The 25,272-nt window shown below is 37.7% G+C and overlaps 1 protein-coding gene across 3 annotated transcripts in view; it reads right to left on the reverse strand.

Annotated features, from left to right (window-relative positions):
* Positions 1–18,153, reverse strand: part of NSD2 (nuclear receptor binding SET domain protein 2) — a 71,340-nt gene extending 53,187 nt beyond the window's left edge. For 2 of the 3 annotated variants that reach the window (XM_085309664.1, XM_085309662.1), the window contains exons 1-3: positions 17,930–18,153; positions 15,589–15,777; positions 10,586–11,211 (exon numbers count right to left, since the gene is read on the reverse strand). In XM_085309664.1, the coding sequence (XP_085165790.1) occupies positions 10,586–11,182 (597 nt within the window). In that variant the 5' untranslated portion in view covers positions 11,183–11,211; positions 15,589–15,777; positions 17,930–18,153. The remainder of the gene's footprint in view (positions 1–10,585; positions 11,212–15,588; positions 15,778–17,929) is intronic. The other variant, XM_085309663.1, reaches the window with a different exon arrangement.
* Between the last annotated feature and the right edge of the window lie 7,119 nt (positions 18,154–25,272).

Consider the following 25,272-nt stretch of genomic DNA (forward strand, 5'->3'; position numbering starts at 1 on the left):
AATACTGAAAATCGATAGAGAACAAACCACCAGAATTTAACACTGGAGAAGGAAAAAGAGTCATTAAGACAGATGAAGAAAGCAAGTGTTCTCCTGTGTGTAACATCACAGGGAAGTCACTGTTAAACAACTTCCAGATATCTCCCTTTTGTTTTCAAATTCAGTTACATCTCATATTCAAGATGCCACTAGAATGCACTACACTAGAAAAGCAGGCTACAAATACAGGCTGCTAGACAGAGGTCCACTTGCACTTAAGAACAAAAAACAAAAACAAAACAGAAAAAAAATCAACTGCAACTACAAAGAAAATAAAACAAAATAGTCAGGGTTCGTAAGCAGAACAGTTAAAACACACTTCAAACTTAAAACATACAAACAGTCAGACCTGCTTCCTCTGTGCTAAAAAGATCAGCACTGCTTGCTGACCAAGACCACTTTTTTTKGTGGTCCTGCTTGTGCACAACACACTTGTGTTGTTTCCTCTACCAATACTCCCATTTTCCATCATGTGCTTGTGTATTTAAAAAAAAGTTTTGTCTTCTCTTGCCTCTCGTATCAGAAGAGATAGTGAACTAGTGGAAATGGCTGTAGAACAAGCTCATCCATCCATAGGTTAACAAGAGATGGTAGTTTGTCTGGAGAAATATATTTAGCTCTTCTAAATAATTCTGGCTATGAAAACATAGTATCTGTAGAACATAACTTCATTAGTGTTCTGTTCTGTTTTTTTAACATAATTTATCCACAACTTAAAATAAATCTGTCCCAGAAGGACAAGTTCTTAGAGGCTCCAGGCTTATTGAAATAGCTCCCATCTTCACTGGGATGTGGGGAGTATATTTAGGTAGTAATTCACAACTGAATGAATGTGATAAAAGTATCTTTTTCATTTCATGCTATTATATACTGTTTATAAACTAAACAGAGTGCTGTATAATTACATATTCTTTAGGTGGGTTTATATAAAGACATCCAACAGACCACTGCCTAGAGAGAGAATATTTCAGGCAGAAGGGTAAAAGAGTAAACCTGACCCTCATAACTCCGCTTTTTCTTTGAAWTTTATGATTGCAAAAATGAAGGATGAGGAAAAGATCGGACAAAACAATCACTGGTTTGTCAAAGTTTTGCATTCCATTTTTCAGCAGAACAGAAGGAAACKTTTTAGATGAGCACTGAAAAACTAGAGTCTTTAAAAGGCCATTGCATCAACCTCTGCACAATTAGATCTTGCTCTGAACATCTGCAACACCCTCTCAAAACATATACGATGTTGTGTTTGGGTTGGAAGACCAACAGGAAGTAGGATATGAAAAGCCTTGATTAAAAGAGACAAGCTAACTATACTGGGGGTTTGTTTTGTTTTTCAAATTTCTGACTGTTCTATACCAAGCTGGAGATGTAACTACARCCTTCCACAGTCAATTACTAGAGCAATTACTTTAACAGTATTTCTTCAAGTTATCTTTTCCTTTATTCTGTTACTAAGCACTTGAAAAAGCGAGGTCAAATGACAGCAGTATGAAAAATTACTTCTATCAATGACACTAGGAGTTTGATTCTTCCTGCCACAACCAGGTTCCCTCCCCCCGCCAAGTCTGCTTAGCTAGTAAAGCTATCAGAAATCAATGCTCTTCTTGCAGATATCCTAACAACTTTCAGCAATTGTGGAGGCTCTTCTAAAGCAAGTGTCAGCTTAGTGACAATAGCCTTGTCTCCTTGGTTACTTTCTACAAAACTATCTGATGCAGTTCATGAAGATGTCGACTATCACCATATAGGACCCTCCTCTGCAAGAGGGAAAGAAAGCAGAAGACCCATTTAAGCTTAGACAGGGGTCCATAATGCAGATATTCACAAAGCAAGATAAAAGTTCAAATTTAGATTTCATATCAAACACTATACTTCAGTTTACACTTTAATTATTTTTTCTGGCTTTGCCTCTCTCATTATCAAATCTGCAGCAGATTTTTTAATGTTTTTGCATTTAAAACAAACCTGTCTATAAAAATCAGCCATCTTCTTTTATATAAACACTATATGAGCAAGTATTTTAGAAATACGCCTAACATGGCATTTTTGTAACTAGGATACAATCCTTTTTTCCAGAGTAAAGAGTTGAAGAGAAACAGATTCAATCGTTCACAGATACAGCCAGTAAGATTCAAGTTCTGGAACACTTCCCAACCCTCAATCTTTCTGCAAGTGTGGAGAGCAGTTTCTTTCAGCTGCTTTACTGAATTTACATTTAGATGACCTCTTAAATCATAAGTTGCTGGCTTAGTTTTGAAAGGCTCCATGTTTCAGAAATCTAATTTAAACACAGATATGGCTTGATCAGAATGAATGAAACCTTCTTTTATATAATATAAAAGGATTCCTGCCTATATACAACTCCTCTAGTCTTTACCCACTATCACAAGTTTAAACTAGATAACGTGGTATCCGGCTGTATAAGACTGTGGGTACAAGATGCTACAGAAGTATGGAAAAGAATGACTGCAGAGCATGAGAGAGGCTTGGCATAGAAAAGGAGGTTATTTCTGAAGAATTTCCATATGAATTTCACATCAGATACCAGAAAAAGCTAAATCATCTTAGCATACCTATGAATTTTCAAAATGCCACATCCGTATGTATTTTGTTATCTGTATGTACAAAGGTTTCACACACCTCCAAGATAAAAATCAGTTTGGATTCAGGCATCATCCTTAGCATTCTTCTACAGGCTTATTGAGTTCAGTAGGCAAGAATTTTCCCAAAGCACTTTCTTAACAGATATTCTCCTCCTGGTAGCCGACAAACATCCAAGGTAGCACAGGTGGATGTTCTGAATCTTCATCTTCCTAGTAGAAAATAAAAACTGATCTCTACACCTTAACACTTCTGAAAGAGGCTGTCCAATAGAACAAACACTGATTTGGCATAAGGGTCTCAGTTGGCTAGCTAATAATTTAATATAGGTCAAATACTACTTTGCTTTTGAGAGCAGACCTTTAAATCCAGTCCCCACAGGTTAAAGATAGGTACAAGAGGTTTCCAGGTAAGCAGTTTCCGATCTGTTGTTATACAGAAGTAGTAGGCCCTCTTGTTCTAGTGATGAAGCCAGAGAAGGAGTATCAGTAGTTAATCAACCTAGTAGGGAAGTTTGTTGGGGGGGTGGTGGTGGAGGGGAACAAACATTATCTTGATTTGTCAGTGCTGAAGCACATTTCTGAAACAGTCCTTATTCTCAGCAATAAAAGTATAAAGAAAACTGGGAAACTCCCAACTAAAACTCCAATCCTATATGAATATTAAAAAGCTTTTGCAACARAATATTATAAAGTTTATGATGAAAGTGCCATCAATTCTACAAGATTCCAGATTATTTTCATTACTAGGAGCATCCTCAATATACACACAGGTTTATACTCATTTACAGAAAATTGAAGTTTTTATATCGTTAGATGCTGCTGTAAGGCCACATGTTCACCTACCTTGTTCATATAAGTGCAGTAGACCTAATTTAACATTAGTCTACATAAGATGTAGTTTTCCTTTTTGCTTCCAAAATAATAATAATAAWAAAAATTATAATYCCTCTTTGGAAGGAAAGAATTATTTCCTTATTACTGACAATACAAAACATGCAGAGCCTAGAGGTATAAGATGCCCAAGAGAACACTTATTTTAGGTGCTTCTGTTTTCACAAGAAGTAGTAGTGCAAATTTTATCTAGGTCAGACCTGTTTATTTATAATAGGAGAATAAACAAACATTGAATAGATAAACCTACAATTTGTGTCTGTACCTCTTCTGGAAATCCTAAAGGTCATATGTCCTACACAAAATGCATTCCAGAAGAATGAAACTCCCAAAGAAGGTTGATACTGTTCCAAGTCAGATCAAAATATTTTGCTTTTGTTACTTTGCATAAAGGTTACTAATAAAAGTCCTCTTTTGTCCAGAAGTTTTGGTTCTGAGACTTTTGGTATAGATCACTAGTTTCCCTAAAATCTGCCTGTAAGTAACATAAAACTAAACTGCAGACCTAACTCTCATTTACATCTGAAAGTCAGACATGCATTATTTTAGCTATTTAGAACACTGAGCAGAGCAGCAGAAGGGTTTCACCATTCCCTGGACACAAAAGCAATGAAAGTAACTAAATTCCTTGCCATATGAACCTATAATGGCCAATATAACATGAAAAGGAGATGCTGAGACAACAGTATCAGTTTTTGGAGGAGATGTTAAGATGGTAACATTCATTTCAGTTATGGCATWACCAATGTCATGACTTAAGTTTGCTCAACTCAAAAATAATTTAAAAAACCCCAAAGCATCATTAACCTTTCAGCTGTGTTGAGGCAAACATCTGYCGTCAAGATGCAAGAAGTAGTTTTTTCCAGAAGATAGCTTGTTCACCACTTTGCTTATTCTATCATTTCCATCATAGTGCCAAAAAAGCCCACAAGCCCTAAAAATAAATCCTGGAATGCACACACAAACCATTGATGAGTATAAAATAAGGAAACAGTTGGTGACGTTCTTTGAAACACAGTAGCCAGATTCCTTTGAAACAACCCCAAAGACCTGACCAAATATAAACAGCTTCATAGTTCAGACACACAGATGTGCAGGACAAGAAAACTCAAAGTTAAGTCCCTCATCTTCATTGCCCCTATGGGGGTCCATTTGGGGCTGTGCTAGGGTGGCCGAGGAAAAGGGTTTCAGTCACATAAGGATTCATGCCTATTACCACAAGCAGTAGGGTGACCTCTGAAAAATAACCGTCTTACCTTCTCAGAACACATCTGTTTTTATTCTAAATTTGTGTGATTTCTTTATAGAATATTTCTAGATACAGGAGACAACCAGGTCAAGGATTTTTAGGCATTTCTGTGATAAATCTTTCTGACATTACATCCTCAGCGCATTCTCAAGAAAAATTGGCTGAGTGCTCAGAAGCAGTCAAAGAGAGTCAATTAAGCAGTAAAGATTCATAAATAAATAGAGAATATAGAACCTATTATCAGTCCCTGTGTGCACTCACAAAACACCTGCATCATGAACACCCTATATTGTTGCTGGTCCCTTGTTCTCAGAAAAAGGCAGCAGAATCCATACAGCATTGAAGTTCAGAAAAAGGATTATAAAATTTAACATTATGGGATGGCTTCCATAAGGAGAACAGCAGACTAGGACTCTTCAAGCTGAAGGACAAAACCAAGTAGGATTGTGAGTAGTCATTGCCTCCCAGCTCTAGAGGCCTCTGAGCCACAAAATCCCAGAGGCYGGGTGTATTCAAATAAAGGATTGCTGTACACTTTGCCATGTCTGTCATCCCTTGCCGACCACCCCCAGAACTARCATGCTGAATCAGATGCATGATCCCACTGTTCTAACATTCGCATTTTTGTCATCCCTTCAAGCCACTATTTCATATTTGATTTGAATTCTTCCATCAATGTACTTATGAATAAATAGAGGAAAAATATATTCACATAATCAACAGCTTTATCCAGAAAGCATGTTTCTTTGAGTCACTTTTACATACAARAACAGGTAGTCTGGTATGCAGTGCCATGAGCAAACACTTCAGGCTTTTTGAAATTAATTTTTTAGCTACTGCAACCATCCCATAGCTCCTGGTTTCACTCAAAAGAGGAATACTCTTGATACTTTATGCTTTTGGTACTCTTTTTTGCTGTATGCTTAATCTGCAAGTGTTTCTTCATAATACTTTTTCTGTGAGGTGTTATCAATGAATGACTTGTCTTCACTGATTTAAAGTTCTGAAGCTCTGACCTAAAGTCAGAAAAGATTATCACCTGTATAATCACCTTTCACAGAAGCAAATTTTTGATAAGAAAACATGGAGAGATCAATAGGAATTAGAGCAATATAAAATTAAGCCAAACACCCATTTTCAGTGATTCCCAAGAACTAGTAAGCTGAAGTTTCAGCATCTCAAAAATCTCTGGTATCCTGATGACATAAGGAATAGGAACAGTTCTTGCTAAGATCTGAGGAAATCTTCACTTAAACTTAGAATTTTTGAGGAGACTACTGGGTTTGCTGTTGCTGAAGATGGCAAATATTTTCCACTGAATTTTTACTATGGAGTTCAGATATCTGCAACATGGAACACCGAAGACTGAAGAAGCCTTAACATGCTTCCGCCTGGGCCAAAGCTGAGCAGTAGCTCAGGATTCCTTTTGAAGTGGCTAAGCCATTTCTCCTGTTACTGTAGAGAACACCCAGAAGAGATCCTAGAGTAACTTCTACTCCTTTGGAATTCTGATGACAGCACAAATGACTTAGCTTGAGGACAGGATCTGATACCTCAAAAACAGCCTATAAAAAAAGTCCAAGGTATCATTTTACTCTACAATTACAGCTCTCAATTCCCACAGTAATTCAGATATTAAGTTGCACATTCTTTGATGAGTTAGGTAATCATACTTGACCAGGAATTCCTAATAACTGGTACTCAGAAACAAAGTAAAACATTGTCTTCTTCCTGAAAAGAATCCATATACTTGATGACTACYCCCCCCCCAATTAAAACAAAAGAAGTCATCTCTGGATCTGGCCATTTTCTCCATTCCTGAGTAGCAGCTGTAACAGGATAATCGAGTATTGGATGAGCACAATGTTCTTCCAGAGGGAACTTACTAGTTTCTGCCCCTCACTACTGATTAGATGCAAGRATTGGTCAAGTAACATCACCACTTTCAGTAGTCCCCCATCTTCCAGTAYTGAGCACAGAGGCATAAAATCAGCAAACAATTTTCAGACTACTCCTATTCAGACGTGATTAGGTTTAAGATCTTTGCCATTCACTGAGAAAGACACTATAAGATTTAAGTAGTCGTTGGATATAATGAAGTTGGCTGGAAGAGTTTTTCCTCCATGAAGATGAAATGGCAACACAAACATGTGATCCCAACTAATGAAATTCCTCCAGCAACTTGCAGTTGCTCCCTAGGTAGCTGCTGCAAAATCATTATAGATTGTACTGAGGAAAGATAGCACCAAACTGCCAAGCTTCTGTATAATACTAGATGAGGGCTGCAATACAACAGTATAGGAATCCATGTTGAAGATGCAGCTTTTGGATTATGTAAATCTTGCACAGCTGGAATTTGTAAATGGCCTAGTATAGCAGTGTGTGTCCAGGTTCGTTCTGGGAGGAGCATTGCTGCTTTCCTGAGCTCCTGTGCACATGTTAGGAAGTCATGCCAAAAGGGCGAACTGCTGCTTCCTGACCCAACCGGGCTTATGTCAAAAAACCTCAGATGTACCAGTACCACAGCACACAGCTGTTCTTAGGGTTACAGAGCACAGACGTTTTGGGAGTAACAGCACGAGAGCTCCAGGTGCATGTGCCCTCTCTATTGCCTGCACAGAGCCTCTAGATTACCTCAGGGAATATGAATTACTTTACACGAAGTAAACCTCTGCCATCATCTCCCAATGTAGAAGAGAATTATTTCACTTTTAACAGAAGCATTGGGAGTGAGAAAATAACACAGGAAAGTCTTCATTCTCGTTCTCACATTCACAGCCAGTAGCACTGCAAGAATGCTCACAACTGATGAAAATCTCTCTCAGAAAGCAGTCACCATCAAGCCTCCCAGCACTGAAGCACGCTGCCACCATCACGAGCAGCACTACGGAGTGGGTAACTCTCAGACGCCACGGGCTTGGTGTTGATTCTAACATCTAACATACRATATGCAACACCAACAGCACAGAACATACAATATCAATGTATTTGGCATAAAAATTGCTAAAGGAGGCCTGGATTTTAAAACAAACTCCTCAGATGGTGACAAGCTGGGAGAGAAGAAATGCAGGAGAGCAGGGAGGGAAAAGCCACAGTTTTCCTTACTTCTTCTGCTTTAAGTTGAGAAAGTGAACACAGGGCAGTTCTTTCCCAGGAGGCTGGAAAAGGTATCAACAGCAATCTAACTAAAGCCAGAGCTGAGCAGATCACATCTATTCCAGACTGAAAACTGACTTGCAGATAATTAGAAAAAAAAGAAAAAAAAGAAAAAAAAAACTTCCTTCACAGTAACAAAAAAACCACCAAAACAAGAAAACCCAACAATACAGCAGTGGAACATTTGTTAACTGATACACTGATACGCCTCTCACCTCGGCAGGATAGTAATCTGGTATGTCCATCAAACAGAGATATAATTGCCTTACACAAAAGGCAGTATTTGAACCATGGCAATTTTTGCTAAATCAAGAGAACAAAAGCTTGGACAACAGGAAATTGAGAGAGAAAAACAACCCAGAAACAAAACCAGAAGAACAGGTTCTACATTAACTTGTAACCTTCAATAAATAGGTATCTATGGGCACAATTAATCAGCTTTTTTTCCAAGGACATTTCTGTAACTTCCACTTAACAGCCACAATCAGCTACATAAAACCAAGGTACTATGCAGTAACATTTAGCTTTTGGATGTTGGTGATGAAAGAATACCTAGAGCAGAGCCCTGACCTCAGAGAACACTGATAGTTAAAATAYTCCAGTCGATCACACAGGACACATGTATATCACTAGTGCACATGTAGGCAAACACTTAAGATTCAGCATGCTCTCTATTACTATGGCTTCCCCCCACACACCTTTACATTAAACCTGCACAGTGGAAAATCCTCTTTGTAAAAGAAAGTAAAGCCTTAGACTTTCTACAATCAAGGAATTATGTCATAAAATATCCTGTAATCTTCAAATCGTTCTTTTTGCCCTTTGTGCTGTAAGAATGCAATATGCAAGAAAAAAAGCCAGAGGCTTGACTCTCTGCCCACAGAGAAGACAATTATAGTACTGCAAAGTCTGAAATTAGGCAGGTAGATGTTCCRATCAAGTAGCCCACTAATTTGGCACAGGACCAAATACCTTATCACTGTCCAGGCATCAAGTCTCAAGCACCCTGGAAGAACTGTTCCCATGATCTTCCCCTGACCATTTTTGGCCAAAAGACAACTTGGAGAACTCAGACCAACCTATCTTAAATAAACCACTCATCAAGAAAATTAAATGCCACCTTGAATTGTTAACCAATGAGGAAGGCTTAAACAGAACAACCAGTCACTCAGAATAAACTGTGTGGACACGCATATTAAAAATTGGCATTTTCCTTTAAGAATAAAATAAAATGCATACATGCTGAACTTCTTTACATTAACAAGTAAAAATACCACTTCTTGCTCAAATTAACATGATCATTAACAATGGACAAACAATCATTACAGCTATACTTTTACTTTTTACCTCAGAGTAGTAATTTGGAAAAGTCTGAACTAGTTAACATTAAAATATCCATAATTTCTTTTATAATATTCCTGGAAGTATCAGTAGTGAAACATTCTAGGATGAATAATAAAGTAACTGGATTAATACTTCTGATATTATGAGAATGCTCATGCAGATCTGTAAACTCATTCAAYGATTTTAATAAGTGCAAAAAAGTAACACAGGAGCAATGTATGTGGTTCTTCCTTGTATGTGTGACCTTGAGAGAAAATAAAAATTAACATTAATTAGTTCAGCTCACAGAAACCTTCAAACCTTCAGCTGATGGAAAACAGCAACATTCACTTTGCATTGAAGAGGTTTAAAACAGTACTCATTCACTAGGCAATCATTCATTAAGCTTCATCATGATTGTTACAACACTATTCCAAATTATTCGGCGAAAAACTTAATATAYGTGAAAGTATCCCTGCTATATAGGTTTCTTTATCTGTGACGGAATGAGAGCCAACCATGCTCCTTTAAATGAAGTCTAGCAACAAAAACTAAATAAAGAAGAAAAGGGCTCCTAGTAGCATTGTCATTTTGAACTTGGTAAAGCAGAAGAAAAAAAGAAAAAAAAAAGGTTAAAACTCCCATTTCTACTCATGGGAAAAAAAAAACAGCAAAGCCTAGAAGAGCTTAATCAGATGGTAATGACATTTAACAAAAATATCCAGACCTTTTCAGTGAATACAATCCTCTGGGTTATAGTAAGCAAAAATAGTTCTCAAATAAGGGAAGGGACTACACTTGAACTGCCAAAATCTGAATGTACAGATCCAATCTTACCAGCCAACTGACAGCTGAGTATATCCCATTTGTCTTTAATTCGGAACCAGGAATATAGAAATAATTATTTTTCTGAAACATCTGGGTTATTAGGAGGCCAGAAGACCTCATGCTCCAAAAGTTAAAGGCTTTGTCTAAACTTAGAGGCCTCCCCAGCTCACATGCCTGGGTGCACATCCTGGCCACGTCTYGATGAAAATTTTATTTCATACAGAGCGTGCCCTGATCTCCACTGAGGGCTGGCTTTATATGCATGGAAACAGAATTATAGTGTGCTCTTAATCTAGAAGAACAGAACAGAAAAAAAGACAAGACCAGAACTAGAGCGTGTCCATCCTCAGTTGAGATAAAGTAAGAATTCTGTAAGTGACCTGTTTGGAGGAAGCACCTACTGAAATACCTGAAAGAAAGATCACCATATTAACAAATGAAGCATTGATATAATTAAAAAACAAATCTAACTAAATAAAGAATGCAAAAAAAGTACTACCTTCTTTTCAGTGGGACTTGAAGTTTTTGATACTAATGCTGCTTCAACAAGACCCTGCTCAAGTAAGGAGTCATATTTTATGCTTCTTTTTCTGCTTCTCCTCTCTTTATTTGCTGGTTTTTGTTCATTTTCCTCCGACTGAGACACATCTGCACCATTGTCTCCACAAATTGAGGATTCAAAAAGTGGCTTTCCATTCATGTAGGTTTTAGTGATTTTCAGCTTAATCTCTGGAGAGCCATTCTTGATAGGAGTAGTGTTGGGTGGTGTTCCAACTCCTTTTATTTCCTGGGGCTCAAAACGCAGTTTGGCATCTTGGGCCCCAGATTCGCCATTAAACACACGAGAGGTCAGATCTTTCAATTTATCAGCTGGAATAAATGGAAGGGCATCGTGGCCATTATATTTTTGCATGACACCTTCCTGTAGAGTGGCAGAAAGTTGTGCTTTGCCCAAGTAGACAGAACACTCACGATTCACTTCACAATTCTGAGTTTTCCCATTCGTATTTCCAAGGATCTCTGGTACCTGCTTCATTTTGATGTAGTTAATTTTTCGAGTTAACAGTTGAGAACTTCTTTTGATGCTAAAGTCCATTCAGCCCAGGTGTTTCCAGTCTTACACTGCTATATTAAGACAAAAAGAGAAAAATTTTTAGTAATACAGAAATGTGAAATGCTACCAAGTACTTGGACGCAGATGTCCCTATTAGCATAGCACTTGGAATATACTTCATTCTAGTTTTTCAAAAATGTGAAAGCATTGTTATAAACTTCATAATCAAAACATTTCAATACTGGTTAATATCTGTTAATAAAAATTCCAAGAAAAAYAGATTTATTGATAAATCATCACTTTCACTAGGAGTGTAGATAGAGCAAAATTACTGTTCTCATTTTGTCCACATCAATTACTCAAAGGTATTACATTGTTTAAAAYGAGTAAGATTTAGACCTAGGATAGTATCTGTAATAATGATGTTAAATACTTTAAGTGAGTAGAGAGCTTAGTTCTAAGAGGTTGTGCCACAATAAAAACCCTACAGACTGCATTACTGTAGCAACTACACCATGGACAGCAGCATAACTAGTTTCTCCAGCCTAATTCTACGAACAGGCCCTAAATCTTCCATCAAAACACAGCYCCAGAGAAAACAAAGGTCAGTCCTCAGACTTATTCCAAAGCTTTCTGGCTCTGACAGTGAATAAAAGGTAATGTTTTGTATCAACACCTGTTTGCTGGGAACCTGCTGAGCACCAATAAGAGCACTTCCTACAGGCCAGTGCCACTGCACAAAATAAAAATTAGCAAAGCAGAATTAGGATTAATAAYAACATTATCTAATACCTATTTTTCATACATAAATATCCAAAAATATCCCGACAGCTAAAACTACGCTATTATCTGCTCAAGATAGATTATCTGGGGTTCTAAAAGCTAATCCTGCCCATTTCAGCATTATACAGTCTGTACCTCTCAAATAAATGCATCTGACATCCTAGGTAAGGTAGGATAGACAGCAGGAAGTAGTGCCCATTTTAATTTTTAAAATTCACATATACAAACTCTTCATATTAGCAAGTCTGGTATATATATGATATAGAGAAATGCACCATCATAGTATTAACAAAGCTCAGGATAATAGTCACGATATCTATGCTCAGGATAAGCAGTTTCATATGTGACTAAGAACTGTCACATTAAAGTTTCATCAGATTCAATCTAGATGCTTCCAAGAATACAGTAAAGATGAATAACTACTGAATTTTCAGTCACTACAAAAGATGTCTCTTTTGAATCTCCCATCTTGATTATTAAAGTATACATACTGCTTACAACTGGCTCATTCATGAGAACTTATATATTTGCTATCTCTCTGTCTGGAGAAGCAGCATAGCATATGCCTATTTTAAATAACGCACACAAATTCTTTTAAGTGAACATTATCTTAGCCTGGTAAAGCCTACTAAGGATGTTAAGTTGGATCTCAAAGCATCTGGCCAACACGAAACCTCTTCATGCACAAAGACTCAGTGGGGAGCCCCAAATCAAAACCCTAACAACAACAGCACCATCAGTCCCTGCAAGTGCTCCCATCTCCCTAACATACTATGCTAACATACCCACAAGAGAAAAGGAGGTCCCTCCATACCAGCTGCATGCGCTTATTTGAGAGATGGGGACTAAGGACATTATGTTTTCCAGGACAAACAGCAGCCATTAACGAAGTGAGAACAGCAAGGATATCTGAGCTCCAAGGGAGTCAGACAGGGAAGGTTTTAGCCTGTCTTTAACCAGATGAAGTCTGAATAATTAAAGTCTCTGATAAAATGAGTGGAAGTYAGTCAACCAGAATAGTATTTACCCTTTCTGAAAGGAGTCAGAGGTAAAAGGAAACCCCAAAAACCTCACTAGAACAGAAGAAAAGAACTCATTAAACCCCAAAGAGAACYCATTTAATCACAGAAGTTCTTCTCTGAAAACATGGATAATTTTTTTTAAAAAAAGCTCTAGATCCAATTAATAACATGCCAGTGTTTCAAGCTCTGATTTAAGACTTCTTGACTGAAATAGCTCTTATTTAAGAAACAACTGAGGATAACTTCTATAACCTCTACAGAAAGGCTACATCACAAAACCTCTACATTACAGAACAAATGAGKCTAACAGTTACTGATACGACAGTCACACACACATACGCACAAAAAAGATCAAACTGTGGCAAAATCTGCATTCCCTCCCCAATTCTTACTACAGTAATTCCAAATACAGAACAGAGCTTTGCGTTACATGCCCAAATTCCTTCTACCTAAAAAACAAGCCTACAGATGAACAGCCGCCAATACCAGCTCTGCACCAGCGTTTCTGCGGCTAGGGACGCCCTCCAGTGGTACCTGCACCAGCCAAGACCCTGCACTCACAAGCTTCCTCGCCCGACACACTGCTGTCAATCACAGCTTCTCACAAAAGCAGCAGCATCAAAACGCGCTGGGCGACTGCCTCCTGTCCACCAACTACACGCTAAGCTTAAAAACATTTTTTAATACAGTTCCACTCATCGCTTATCAGGGTTTCCAGATCTAGACATCTACATTTTATCACATTTGTTCTGTTTGCTTTCAATTCCAGTTCTACCAGTAATTTTTCTGCTGCTTAGTAAGAACTCTTATTCTCATTACTTGTTTCTTTAAGCTAGAAAGTCATCTAGCAGATGGCTAGCAGAAAGCAGATCTGGACAACCAAAAGAAGCAACAGTTATCTCAATCAAGTTAGACTATGTTACTGGTGTACTCAATTTCAAAACATCAGATGCACTGAGAAGGCAATAGCTGAGGAGTTTCAAAATATAAAAATCATCTTAGAATCACAGAACAATTTAGGTTGGAAGGGATTTCCTGAGATCATCTGGTCCAACCCACCCTCTGCTTAAATCAGGGCCAATTCCAATCCAGCTGTTCAGGGCTTAGTTATTTTTTCAGTAATTGTCCAGACAAAGTAAACACCTAAGTAAACGTCTATGTAGAGACATGGCTTTCTTTAATAACTAATAAATCCAACGCTAGAAATTCAGTACTATAGAAATTAAGAGGAACAACCAGATGATGGGATAGAAAATCCACAACTTTTGGGGGTTACCTTGATTTGACTAAWATATTTGGAGTTATATGACATACGTTTTAGAATTTCAGTGAATGAATGTCGCTACCATCAGTCACTACAAAAAGCACCTGAAAACACTGGAAAAGGCTCCCTGAATTGCTGGAGCCAAGAGAGTAATTCCAGGGCCATATTCAGCAAAAGCAAGTCAATGCAGCCAAGTCTTCACCTTCCCATCTACTTCCAAATAGTAACTTTAGACAGAGTGTGGCAGAACCAGTAGCATACAGATTTTAGAGTACGGAAAACTTACCATGTTTGTACAAAGAATTAATGCAGCCAGAGGAGTGGAGGCTTACAGCAAGAGGCAGAATAACAGGCAAAGTAATAGACATGAGTACCTGGAAGCAAATACAGTCAAGTAGCCTCATTTGGGAGATTAGATCTCTAGAGAACAACTTAAGATTAGCCACCATCTTGATAGAGCAGAGAGACATGGTCAATATGCATCCACTATTCCTCTTTTAAAAAAGAAAAAACATAACAAAAACAAACAAACAAAAAAAAAACAGGGCTGTGGGACAAGGTCTGATAAGAAGCTGGGAAACCTACACTCACAGGAGRGTAACAAAGGGCTTTGAAAAAGAAGGGCAAAAATGAAGCTACAGTTAAATTCTGCCCAACCTTTCCTATCTAATATTTGTGGCAGTACAATACCACRAACAAGAAAAGGTACAAGGTGTTTTGTGAAGCGAGGACAAAATAGAGAAGAAAAGGGGAGAGGAAGGAAAATGATCAACAACAGAGAATCAAGCAGTGCTATGAGCTCAGAATTAAGAAGATCTAGAAGACAGCACACACAAAACAAAGTGAGATGGACCACAGAAAAGATCTGGTCAATTAGAGCTGTAAAGTAAGGTCCTCAAGCAGYTGAGCATACGATTAGATTTGGTAGTTAATTTAACTGTGCTTGTGCTGAAAAGCCATATCATATGGAAGCAAAGGCAACTCCTTATCTCTTTCTAAATGACTATCTACAGAAAAGGAAGCTGGGGGAAGGGTAGGAAAGGGGACAAAAGTACCACAAACCATAAGAGTAGCTAATGAGCTTAAGCTAGTATCTACCCATATTAATTGCCCAGTAACTCAACAAGTACCACTTTCACTGACAAGAAGAAAATCCATGAGACCCAAGTAGTTTGCTCAATAAACATGATATTTTGGCCCATGAACAAATAGTTTTCAATAAGCAAACAGAAACTTGACTTATTAGAAAAGGTCTCTAGGTATTTTAATGGGACAAGCATAGGTCCTTGTAATGGCTTTGTATACATTTTTATAGTAAAAAACAAGCTTCACATGAGGCAAATTATTTTGCAGACATTTTAAATAATTTTATTAATTACTTGAAGGTCCTTCATCTGACAGGAGTCATGTGCCAAATAAAGTGAGCCTGCATGTCAGATTCCTCCTTCACTGTCCAGGCCACTATCATTTATGAGATACTTATTATTCATTTCTTCCACATCTGCTGCAATTTCAGAGATGCTTTTCTTGTGTGTCAGAAATAATGGAGTAGTCCATTCCTTCCAATTCTGCCAAAGGGAGTGAACAGAATAAATAATCAACAACAAGCTTCACTATTAAATTCCACCTCAGTTTTGTCTAAGGGTTTTCTTAAAGCCATTGCTCAGGTAAACTAGGGACATCAAGTAGAAATTCACAGTCAAAGAACTTTATCCATAAGCCATTTTTATTACCTATGAACCAGGCTTTCARCTGGCACTGAAAAAGCTAATAGATGGTTGCTGCTTTTTTTCTCTAAGGTAAAGAKAGTTTTGTGATACCACAGCCTTCTCATCCTCTCATTAATTTTAAGACCAAAGGCTAATCCTATTTTCAGATGGGAATTACACAAGATACTCTAGAAATCACACAAAATAAATTAGCAAAGCTATAACACGTTCTAGTACATTTGAAAATCTGAACATGCTTATTCACATTATCTTGTATATAAAACCAGAGYATCAAATCAAAGTACAGACATATTGTCATGCATTATGTTGTGACTGATCCTCATTATATTAAAACAATGAAAAATTACTACAGGATCTAAACAGAACCTCCTTTTAACAAAAAATAAGCATAACTGAAAAGTGCATCGTGAGTTTGCCCAAAATTGCTATAAGCCAGCTCTATCCAGCAAATTCAAAAGCATTATCTTCCAATAAGAAAAATATTACCATAGTAGCTAATAGATAACTGAAAAGAATTATACCAAAATTTTCTAACCTACCATTAATCTTGGGGAGGGGGGGGGAAACATGAAAAAGGGAAACTTTTAGTCCAAGGGAACCCATTTTAAGTTCAAAAGCATCTGAGGCAAAGACTTCACTCATCTTGTTGTAGATATATCGTGATTCCCGTTAACCAGTCAGCTGACAAGTCTGGTGTATGAAGTATTTTTAAACAACTACATGAAAATTTCTGTGAATTTGTTGTACATAATAATGTTTGAATAGAGACTTAGCTTGCATTTGCCCAAAAAGATCAAGTTATTTTGAAACAGTATGAAAACAGTTAGAATAACCAATGTACTTTCAGTTACACTTACAGTTATATGCCACCAAATATCCTGAAAAGAATAGTAACTCTCATTTTATTTCTTTTCTAATGAGTAAGATTTCAGAACTTATAGCCATATATTTTCATCAACTAAAATAAATATTTACTGCCTTTTGCTGATGCATGATACGACCTCACAGATACTACCCTGCAGTTCAGAACTGCAGATGGCAAGCTAAAAATTTCTTCACTTTAAATGTTATTTGCTATTGCAGAAAGTAAACTTACACAGCTGATCAACTTAACTTTCTTCCTCCTTAGGAAATTTGTTTTGAACCAACCTTGCTGCTAAGGCTAAGGCTAGAAGAGTCTGCTCCAGGACTCCTCCCTGTTAACTTACTTTCTTCAAAATCAGGGAAAAAAAAAAAAGATTAATTTGTCACTGCTGAATAAGTTAAGTTTGCCAATTTCACTCCTGCTGCTGATGGCAGGTGGTAAAAGACGACAGATTTGAGTAAATTCAGATTCTTGTAAAAATGCTGTATTTCTGGCTGAAAAGAGATTAGACACAACAGCAGCAGGACCACAAAACAGAGAAGAATTGCAATCTCCTCTGCAAATAAGCAGGGGAACGTTAGTTACCTAAAACAGGAGAAACTCCATTGGATTTTTCACTAGTACTTAATATTAACACTGTAAAGGTGGACCTTGACAGTTGCTTGGCAAGCAGCTAGGAAGGAGAAAAAAAGTGAAGGGGGGAGGGCGGAGAAAAAAAAAAAAGAAAAAAAAAAAGAAAAAAAGAAGCCAAAAAGCCATGTTTCAAACCCATACTTGAGACTGTCTCTTCGAGGGTTCCCAGTGGTTCAGCTTAGGAGAAGGCCCCTCTCTAGCAAAACAAGACTGGACAATACAGCCAAGATGCTTGTTCAGGTTAGGTATTTACTCAGGAACCAAATGTCTCTCTCTCTCTCTCTCTCTCTTTCTCACACCCAAGGGCCAGTTTTCTTTCTTCATATGCTTCTAGCTTCTGCTTATCTTGGGAACAAAGAACCAAATATAACCTCAAATAACTCAGCCCTTTTGCGCAGAGCTCCTTCCTCATTTATGTTTTTCAGTTGTTCCAAACTGCTTGAATTTCCACCCCTTCTTTAATAATACCACTTTTCCTTTTCAGCTTCCTACCTCTACTCCTTGCACCACATCTTCGGAACCTGGATCCTCTGGTTCTGAGGAATACTCACTGCAGCAGATTAAAGCACTAAAAAAATCTTTTGTTTCCTCTTCACTGTGGCCAATGATTCGGCCCTTACTCCCATACGTAGTGATGCCAGCATGGGAATTGCCTGAAGCGCCAGTGCAAGTATCATGAAAATTCTGACCGTACAAATTCTGAGCAGGRAAGATCAAATCTGGGATGACATCACAAAATAAGTTATCAATATAAGTAATTGAAGTAATCACAACATTAACAAAACGTTAAACTGCTACAATTCTATAAAAATGAACAACGTTGTCTAGCTCAGATTACTTAGCAACTGATTTGAAGAGGATACAACCATTTTATCCAGACTATTTGGAACTCCGTAATGGTAATCTATCACTGCATTAAAACCTGTTCACCTATGCAAGTGGATTTAGATGCCAGAAGCACATACTGTGCATTGCAATCATTCTAAAAAGCAGTGTTGTGACCTGTGATACATGAGGCCTTGTCATATATCAATGTTTAGCTATACGCATATATAGTACAGCAACAAAAATCTTTTGCATAGAGCAGTATTTAGCCATGTCTTCTGCTGTTCATAACAATATCAACACATTGAGTGATAAAGCACCTCTAACGTGGACAGGTAACACTAGTAAAAGGGTTTTTTTTTAAAAAAAAAATCTAGTACATAAATTACATATTCCATAACATGAGTAAAAAAACCTGGAAGGTAAGAAACTGGTGAGGCTTGGACACAGTTAATACTCAACTGCACTAACTGTGCTGATATACTTATGCCCATCATCAAGAGCCTTTATGTTTGTATCGGATCAAAGCAACTATAATATAATCCTGTCCAAACTATGCTAATTTTAGTGTTATTTAAACATAAACTATAACTATATGCATTCAATTATGCTAATTATTTTATCAATGYGTTAAATCAAATCAAAACTAACACACACAACTGACAGACATATGCCAGGAACGCTCAAACACGGCCTGAGTTTACAAGAGACTTGGAATGTTAGACACTCCAAACGAATCCAAATACTTGCTAATAAATGGTATTTTTGGTTAGGACATTACTTTAAAGTACAAAGTCTCTCCCTGTGCTGGGGCCTTATCATACTTTTGCCAAAATGCATTACTGCCATTTGCATAGCTCTTGATTCCCTTTCCATTTCTTTCAGCACGTCTATACCAAGAACCTCCCCGGAATAGAGATTAATATGACCGTCAGAGGTAAAGATATGGAATTTGAGACAAGTTTTATGATCATGCGGATATATTGTAGCCTATCCATTTAACTGGGGAACAAAAAGATAAAATACTTCCCAGTCCAAAAACTCAGTTCCTTTGACCTTCTTGMCCACTTCCCAAAACCTCTATGTTGAGGTGTTCACTATTTTTTTTCCCACCACTTCTGCTGTCCTCTCTGTCAGCATGGATTAGTTATGTGGAATGGTTCACTACATTATCCAATTTAGCTCTTCAGATAGATTTTGACATAACTAGTTCTTATGGGAAAATCTAAAAAGTTCTGAATGCATGAAATAAGTCTCATTATTCAATTGTACTTGCTATCATTACTTCCACAGTTTCTGAAGATTCAACTGTCACTACCAATTTAGAGCCAGGCATTCTGTTGATGAATACATATTGTGCACACATTTCCTACTACACACTAAACCTAATACTTTTAGCTTCATTAATTACATACCTTGGTTTTGTACTATTGCTGAATTCCAGCCATGTTCCAGATTTAATCATAGCACTTGTTCCCGGTTTATTCAGGAATGCTACTACAAAACAGCTTGTAATAGTCTATAGTTCGTATCCACAGAAAAAAAAAAATCACAACATTAATTTCATCCTGAAGCATAGGATTGAAAGTTCTTGGCAAGTGCTCCATACAGTAAAATAATCCATAATCCATCTTTTATCCTACACTGCTCTCCAAGGTTCATACTTTGCCTTAAATTCCTTTGGCTCTTTTGTGAGCGTAGAATCTGCGCATTCTTTACTATACAGCTAACTCCCCAACTTAGATATTTCTGAGCGCCAGGGCAGTCAGGTTCTCTGCTCCAGTCGCATCCCACCAAGGCTCCCAAATTCCTCAACTGATACTATCTGATACATGATCTTACAAAACTCACCTTCATAGACTAATCCATGCCATAGCAGGAACAACTACAAGTGAAAACATTCAACCTATTACCAGTTTTGTAATAAATGGAATGGGTCACAAACACTACTGTAGGAGGCTGCTTTACTGCATCACTTTTCTACTGTTTCTTCTATACTTCTATCTGATCAGCAGCCTTTCAAAATATTTCTAATGGATTTCAGATCCCTTTTCTTATGAAATCTTGCCTAATTCAGCCTTCTTTCTTGAAGGTACTTTTGTCACAACATACTTCATCTTCTACTCCTTAGTATGTTTATTATCTAAGAAGGCAAAATTACAACAGGACAAAATTCATTCTCTGCTTTTGACAGTGGCAAAGAAAACATGGAATTCTGACCTTAACCCTCAAGGCCTCAAAAACATTTAAAGATAATTATTATAAAACACAAGTTTTTCATTTTTTGTGTGCATTTTAACACAGATGTGAGGTGTCAATATCTTAATATTTTGATAGGACGTACAGACCAGAAGAGGTTTCACAAAGTTATAATGGCCAGTCTTCATCAAGCCTACGGGAGAAGGCCACCTTTTGCTTCTCCAAAGTTTTTACTGACCTGACAGAAACTGACACTATCTTCCACAGATAGCAGAAGGAAAAGTTATAAAGCTTCTATTTCAACTTAAGAATTACTTACAAAGAAATTGAATAGGCCCTAAAAAAATACTCAAGTAATGTCTGACTCGCAAAAGGTTTTTCTTTGTTAGTTAAATTTAACTCTGGCTGGAGAAGGTTACAGTTAGGAGGAAAGTAGCAGAGAACGCTATAGTTTTTCAGTCACTTGCCACCTACCTGTATCCTTCCTCCAAATACGGATGAATATAAAATAGTTCCAATTTGTGCTGCGGAGCTTAATACCAAAGTTCAAATCAAGATCAAACTGCCATCTTCAACTAAATTAAATATAGGACAAATCAAAAGGATGGGAACAAAACTAGAAACCGAGCCATCATCTATCGAGTAGCCCTTGCAACTTAACACACATTTTAAACCACTTATATACTAGTTTCAAAATATATCAAACACCATAACCTACATCAATGGTGCCCTAAGGCAAGGCCCAACAGAAGAATACTCCAAAATACGCGTTGGCTAGCACGTCAATTTAATTTCATTGCTATAAAATATTCAAAAAGATTTTCAAACATCTACTTTCCACATGTAGCTTATCATACCACTGTACTGTCAGAAAAATTTCTGCACAGCTGTATTATTTTTAGTGTTAAACAAACAGGATAGCAGAAACCTTAACTTTTTGTTCAACCACAGTAATTGATATTTGATTATAGTACACAAAACTCATTTTAAAAAATTTATGGGATAGCCAGTTATAAGCATCGAACAAAGAAGCAACTTTGGATATGTACTGAAGGCTCAACAGTTTATCCAGCCCTAAGTTTGAGTTGCTTGTGAGTATAGTAATGCATGCTGGACTACATATAACTGATCACTGCTAAACACAAGATATTATATTATCTATTTTCCAGAAATTTGGGGTATTTTGTAGTTTGCTGCTCATCAGAAGAGCAGCAGAATGGAGTGTGATGCTTGCTCTTTACTACATTTATAACTGTACTGCACTTAGGATAAAGTTTCCTTTATGATAACACATGTTCAAAAACTTCCTTTCATGCTGATGCAAGAAAATGTGAAGCAACTATGCTGGACACCATCAACTTAATAGAAGTGTTAAAAMCAGTACTGTCTATATTACTTGCATGATCTATGTCGTCATAAACTGAAGGGGAAAGAAAGCCCATTTGTATAGTTATGACCATTGCAAGTAATAAGTGACAGAAGTTCACAAAGCAGTTAAGTTGCAGCTAAAGGTGAATTTAGGTAGTTTGTCATTTTTCCCCTTCAAAAGCACTCTCAGAACCAAAGCCTTCCAAGTAAACATTAATTTTACAAATTTAATAAGCTGCAGGGTGACTATGGTATGTCAACAAGGCTCACCTCAACCTCTCTTTTGCTCAAATCCTCCACAATTACTCACCAAAGGAAATTTGGACTCCTGTCTCATGCTCTGATAGATTGTTTTCTCTCTCCACCCTGCCATCTGATCATTTATTCTGGTCGCCATATTTCATCTCTGCCTTCTCATTTACACTACTAAGATGCTAGTACATCCTCAGTGAAGATGTGTTTCAAAGCTACATCCTATCTGGGAAATGATGCTTCACAGAAACACAGACTTACTTTGATCCACTTCAGAATTTCCATTCTTCCTTCATCCAAAGACTAGATACCAGAATTATACCAGGTCTATCATAAGAATGTTTCCTCAACCATAGAGTTATTTCATTTGTCTTTAAAGAAAAATGATGAAAGAACTCAAACAGTACAGCCACAAATGTAGTATAAGCAATCATCATCACCTACTGCATAATTATTAGTTCTGGCAGGCATTTTTTATTTGTATTTGTTTACCGAATGTTAGCATATCTGTTTTCAGCAATACCACTCAGCAGTTGCTTTCCAAAGCGCACTGCTCTTGAGGAGAGCTGAAATTTTTGTTTTCTGAAACAAAATTTGTTTACCTTGTTCTACAGAGGCGATGCTTCAAATTTCCATGCATTCAGTAATCTTCTACGCTTAAAATGTTATGTGACCTCTTTGTAGTTAAGTAAGCATCTCAAAGGAGGAGTGACCAGAGGTGATCAAAACGCTCCAAGAGCTGTGTATATAGCTTCCCCTCATCTTAAACTATGTCCTTGATCCAGTAATCTGACCAGAGCAGGTGAACTTTTATATATGCATGGAGTTCCAGTGCAGTCAATAGGCTTTGATCAACCACGGGAATTCACATGCATTTATCAGTCTGTAGAAATAAGGCCTCGCTTTGGAAACATACTGACACCAGTAGAACAAAAAGCAGGCTCAGAGCAAAAGTGAGAGGTGAAAGGGCCACAAACAATAGGACACTGAAAAACAATCCCTTCTGTCCATGCCTATGCTATTTTGCTGGCACACTGTTTAAAACACATACTCAGATATGTACCACATACAGATATTTTTTATATATACATATCAATATGTATCAATATGCATTGATGATTTCATCGGCCAAATATTAGAAAGCAGCCTCTGAACAATCATTTTCACTTTCAATCTAAAATTTAAGCTTAATTTTGTGTCATAATAACCAGTATCTTGCAAGCAGACTGTAATTTAAAGGCAATATTCTCATCTGTAAAACAACAGGCTTCAGAAAATGCACGTAGTTCTAAAGATATTAAAACACGATGTTTCCTTTATTCTTAAGGATGATTTGTTGGATTCACATTGAACTAAAAGGAGTTGCAAAATAYATTGCATGTTTAATTTCAAACGTAGAAACTACTTTAACTCCACGCTCTTAAAGTATAATGGCCTGGTTTTATTCTGATATCTTCAAATAATATTTGATAAATTAGAAGGCTTGACTGTACTTACAATAACTGATTTTTTCTGACCATATATGATGATGGATATTCCTATAATCGTCACAATAACTAGCAATACAGTCTCYAAGAATATCCAGAGATTTTACATTTAATTATTGTGGAAAAATTACTGTATTTTCTGATGGTTGCAAACTAGATCAAAATCCCAGTACATTTTAATAAATGGGATATAGATACTTACTTAAAAAAATAAAAAGAATGCATATAGTATAAGTATTGAGCCCTGAGTAGTACTGGAAAACAGCGATTTTATTCAATGATTATATCCAGCAGTCAAATAATACTGCACTGTGAAATTGAGGAGTTTGTTTAGGTTGATAGACTGCATTTCCTGTGTAGAATTCCCACAGCAAAACAAGCAAATAATAGTTTTAAACAATAAGTTTACAGAGATTCTACTCACATATGAAGATTCTAGTGAAGAACCAAWTTATTCTTTCAGTCACACATTCCATGTTTAAGGAATTTTAGTAAGCATATATGTTCACATAAACCACTAGCAAGGAGACTTTGCAAAATCTATTACAAACTTCATTGCCACCCTACAGTGTTTACAGCTACCTTCCTTAGATGTAGGAAAAGACTTGAAAGCCAAACATATCTTTCTTTTCTTAACAGAGACCTCATTTYGCTTACTCAGCATAGGCAGCATTAGCTCCTAAATTTAAGAAACATTATAAAACAATTTTAATGCAAATGCCAAAAAGRAACTATTCACACATACACAAAAACATGGGCAATGACTGATACCAGCCTCCTGCCTGTTTAATGGCTGTTAGCAAGAGGACCATTTTCTCTGAAATCTGTTTAAATACAGTGTTTACYGTCGCTACACTTCCAGTATTTACTCCTCCTTTCAGCCGACATATTTCAGGAAAAAAAAATAACAAAAACGAAAAAACAAGTATAAATACGTTCAAGAAGTGTGGCAAATTCCCTTCTCCACCCCCAGTGCGGTAAAGCCACAGCGGATGAGCTGTAACTATGGCCTTGGGATTACAAGTTCCCCGGGCTCTTTTACCACACAAATATCAATTCAAGTTACAAGAGCCCTATCCTCTTCCACTGAACGAAGACCGAGCCCCGGAGCCCGTGAGCCTTCGCAGGAAGGTTTTCTCTCCGTTTTTCTAGCAAGGCTCTCCTCCCATACAGGTCCAGGGTGGACTGCAGAAGGGTGTAAGTGGAAGGATCATCACACCAGTGTTTAGTGGAGGAATAAATCAAACATGGCTTCCCCCTCCATACATTTCCAGAGTTACGTTCGCTCCCGCTGCCGCTCGCTCCCGGTCCTGGCCGCAGGGAAGGGGCAGGGGCGCCGCCGCGGGGGGGGGGGGGCGCTGCGGCCACCTCACCCCGCGACGAGGCCGTTTAAATCCTCGGGGAGGGATTTTTTTTTCCCCCTCTTTTATTTTTTTTGGTCCCTTCGTTTTCTGTCTGATTTGCACTGATTGATTACCTCCCCGCTCTCTTCCCCCCCCTCCTCCCCCCAGGTGGGCACCGCTCCCTTACTACTCCTTTATGCCTCCCCCCGACCTCCCGCAGCGGCGAGGAGGAGGAGGAGGAAGGCACTGGGGGCGGGGGGGGGGAGGATGAAGCTGCAACAGCCGGGACTCCGGCTCGGCATCGCTCCTTTCCGCTCCTCCGCCACCCAAGAGCCAGGCCCAGCCGGCGGCAGAAATCCTG

Source organism: Rhea americana, unplaced genomic scaffold (assembly GCF_003343005.1).
Source record: "Rhea americana isolate MKP2758 unplaced genomic scaffold, rheAme1 scaffold_30, whole genome shotgun sequence".
NCBI classification, from domain to species: domain Eukaryota; kingdom Metazoa; phylum Chordata; class Aves; order Rheiformes; family Rheidae; genus Rhea; species Rhea americana.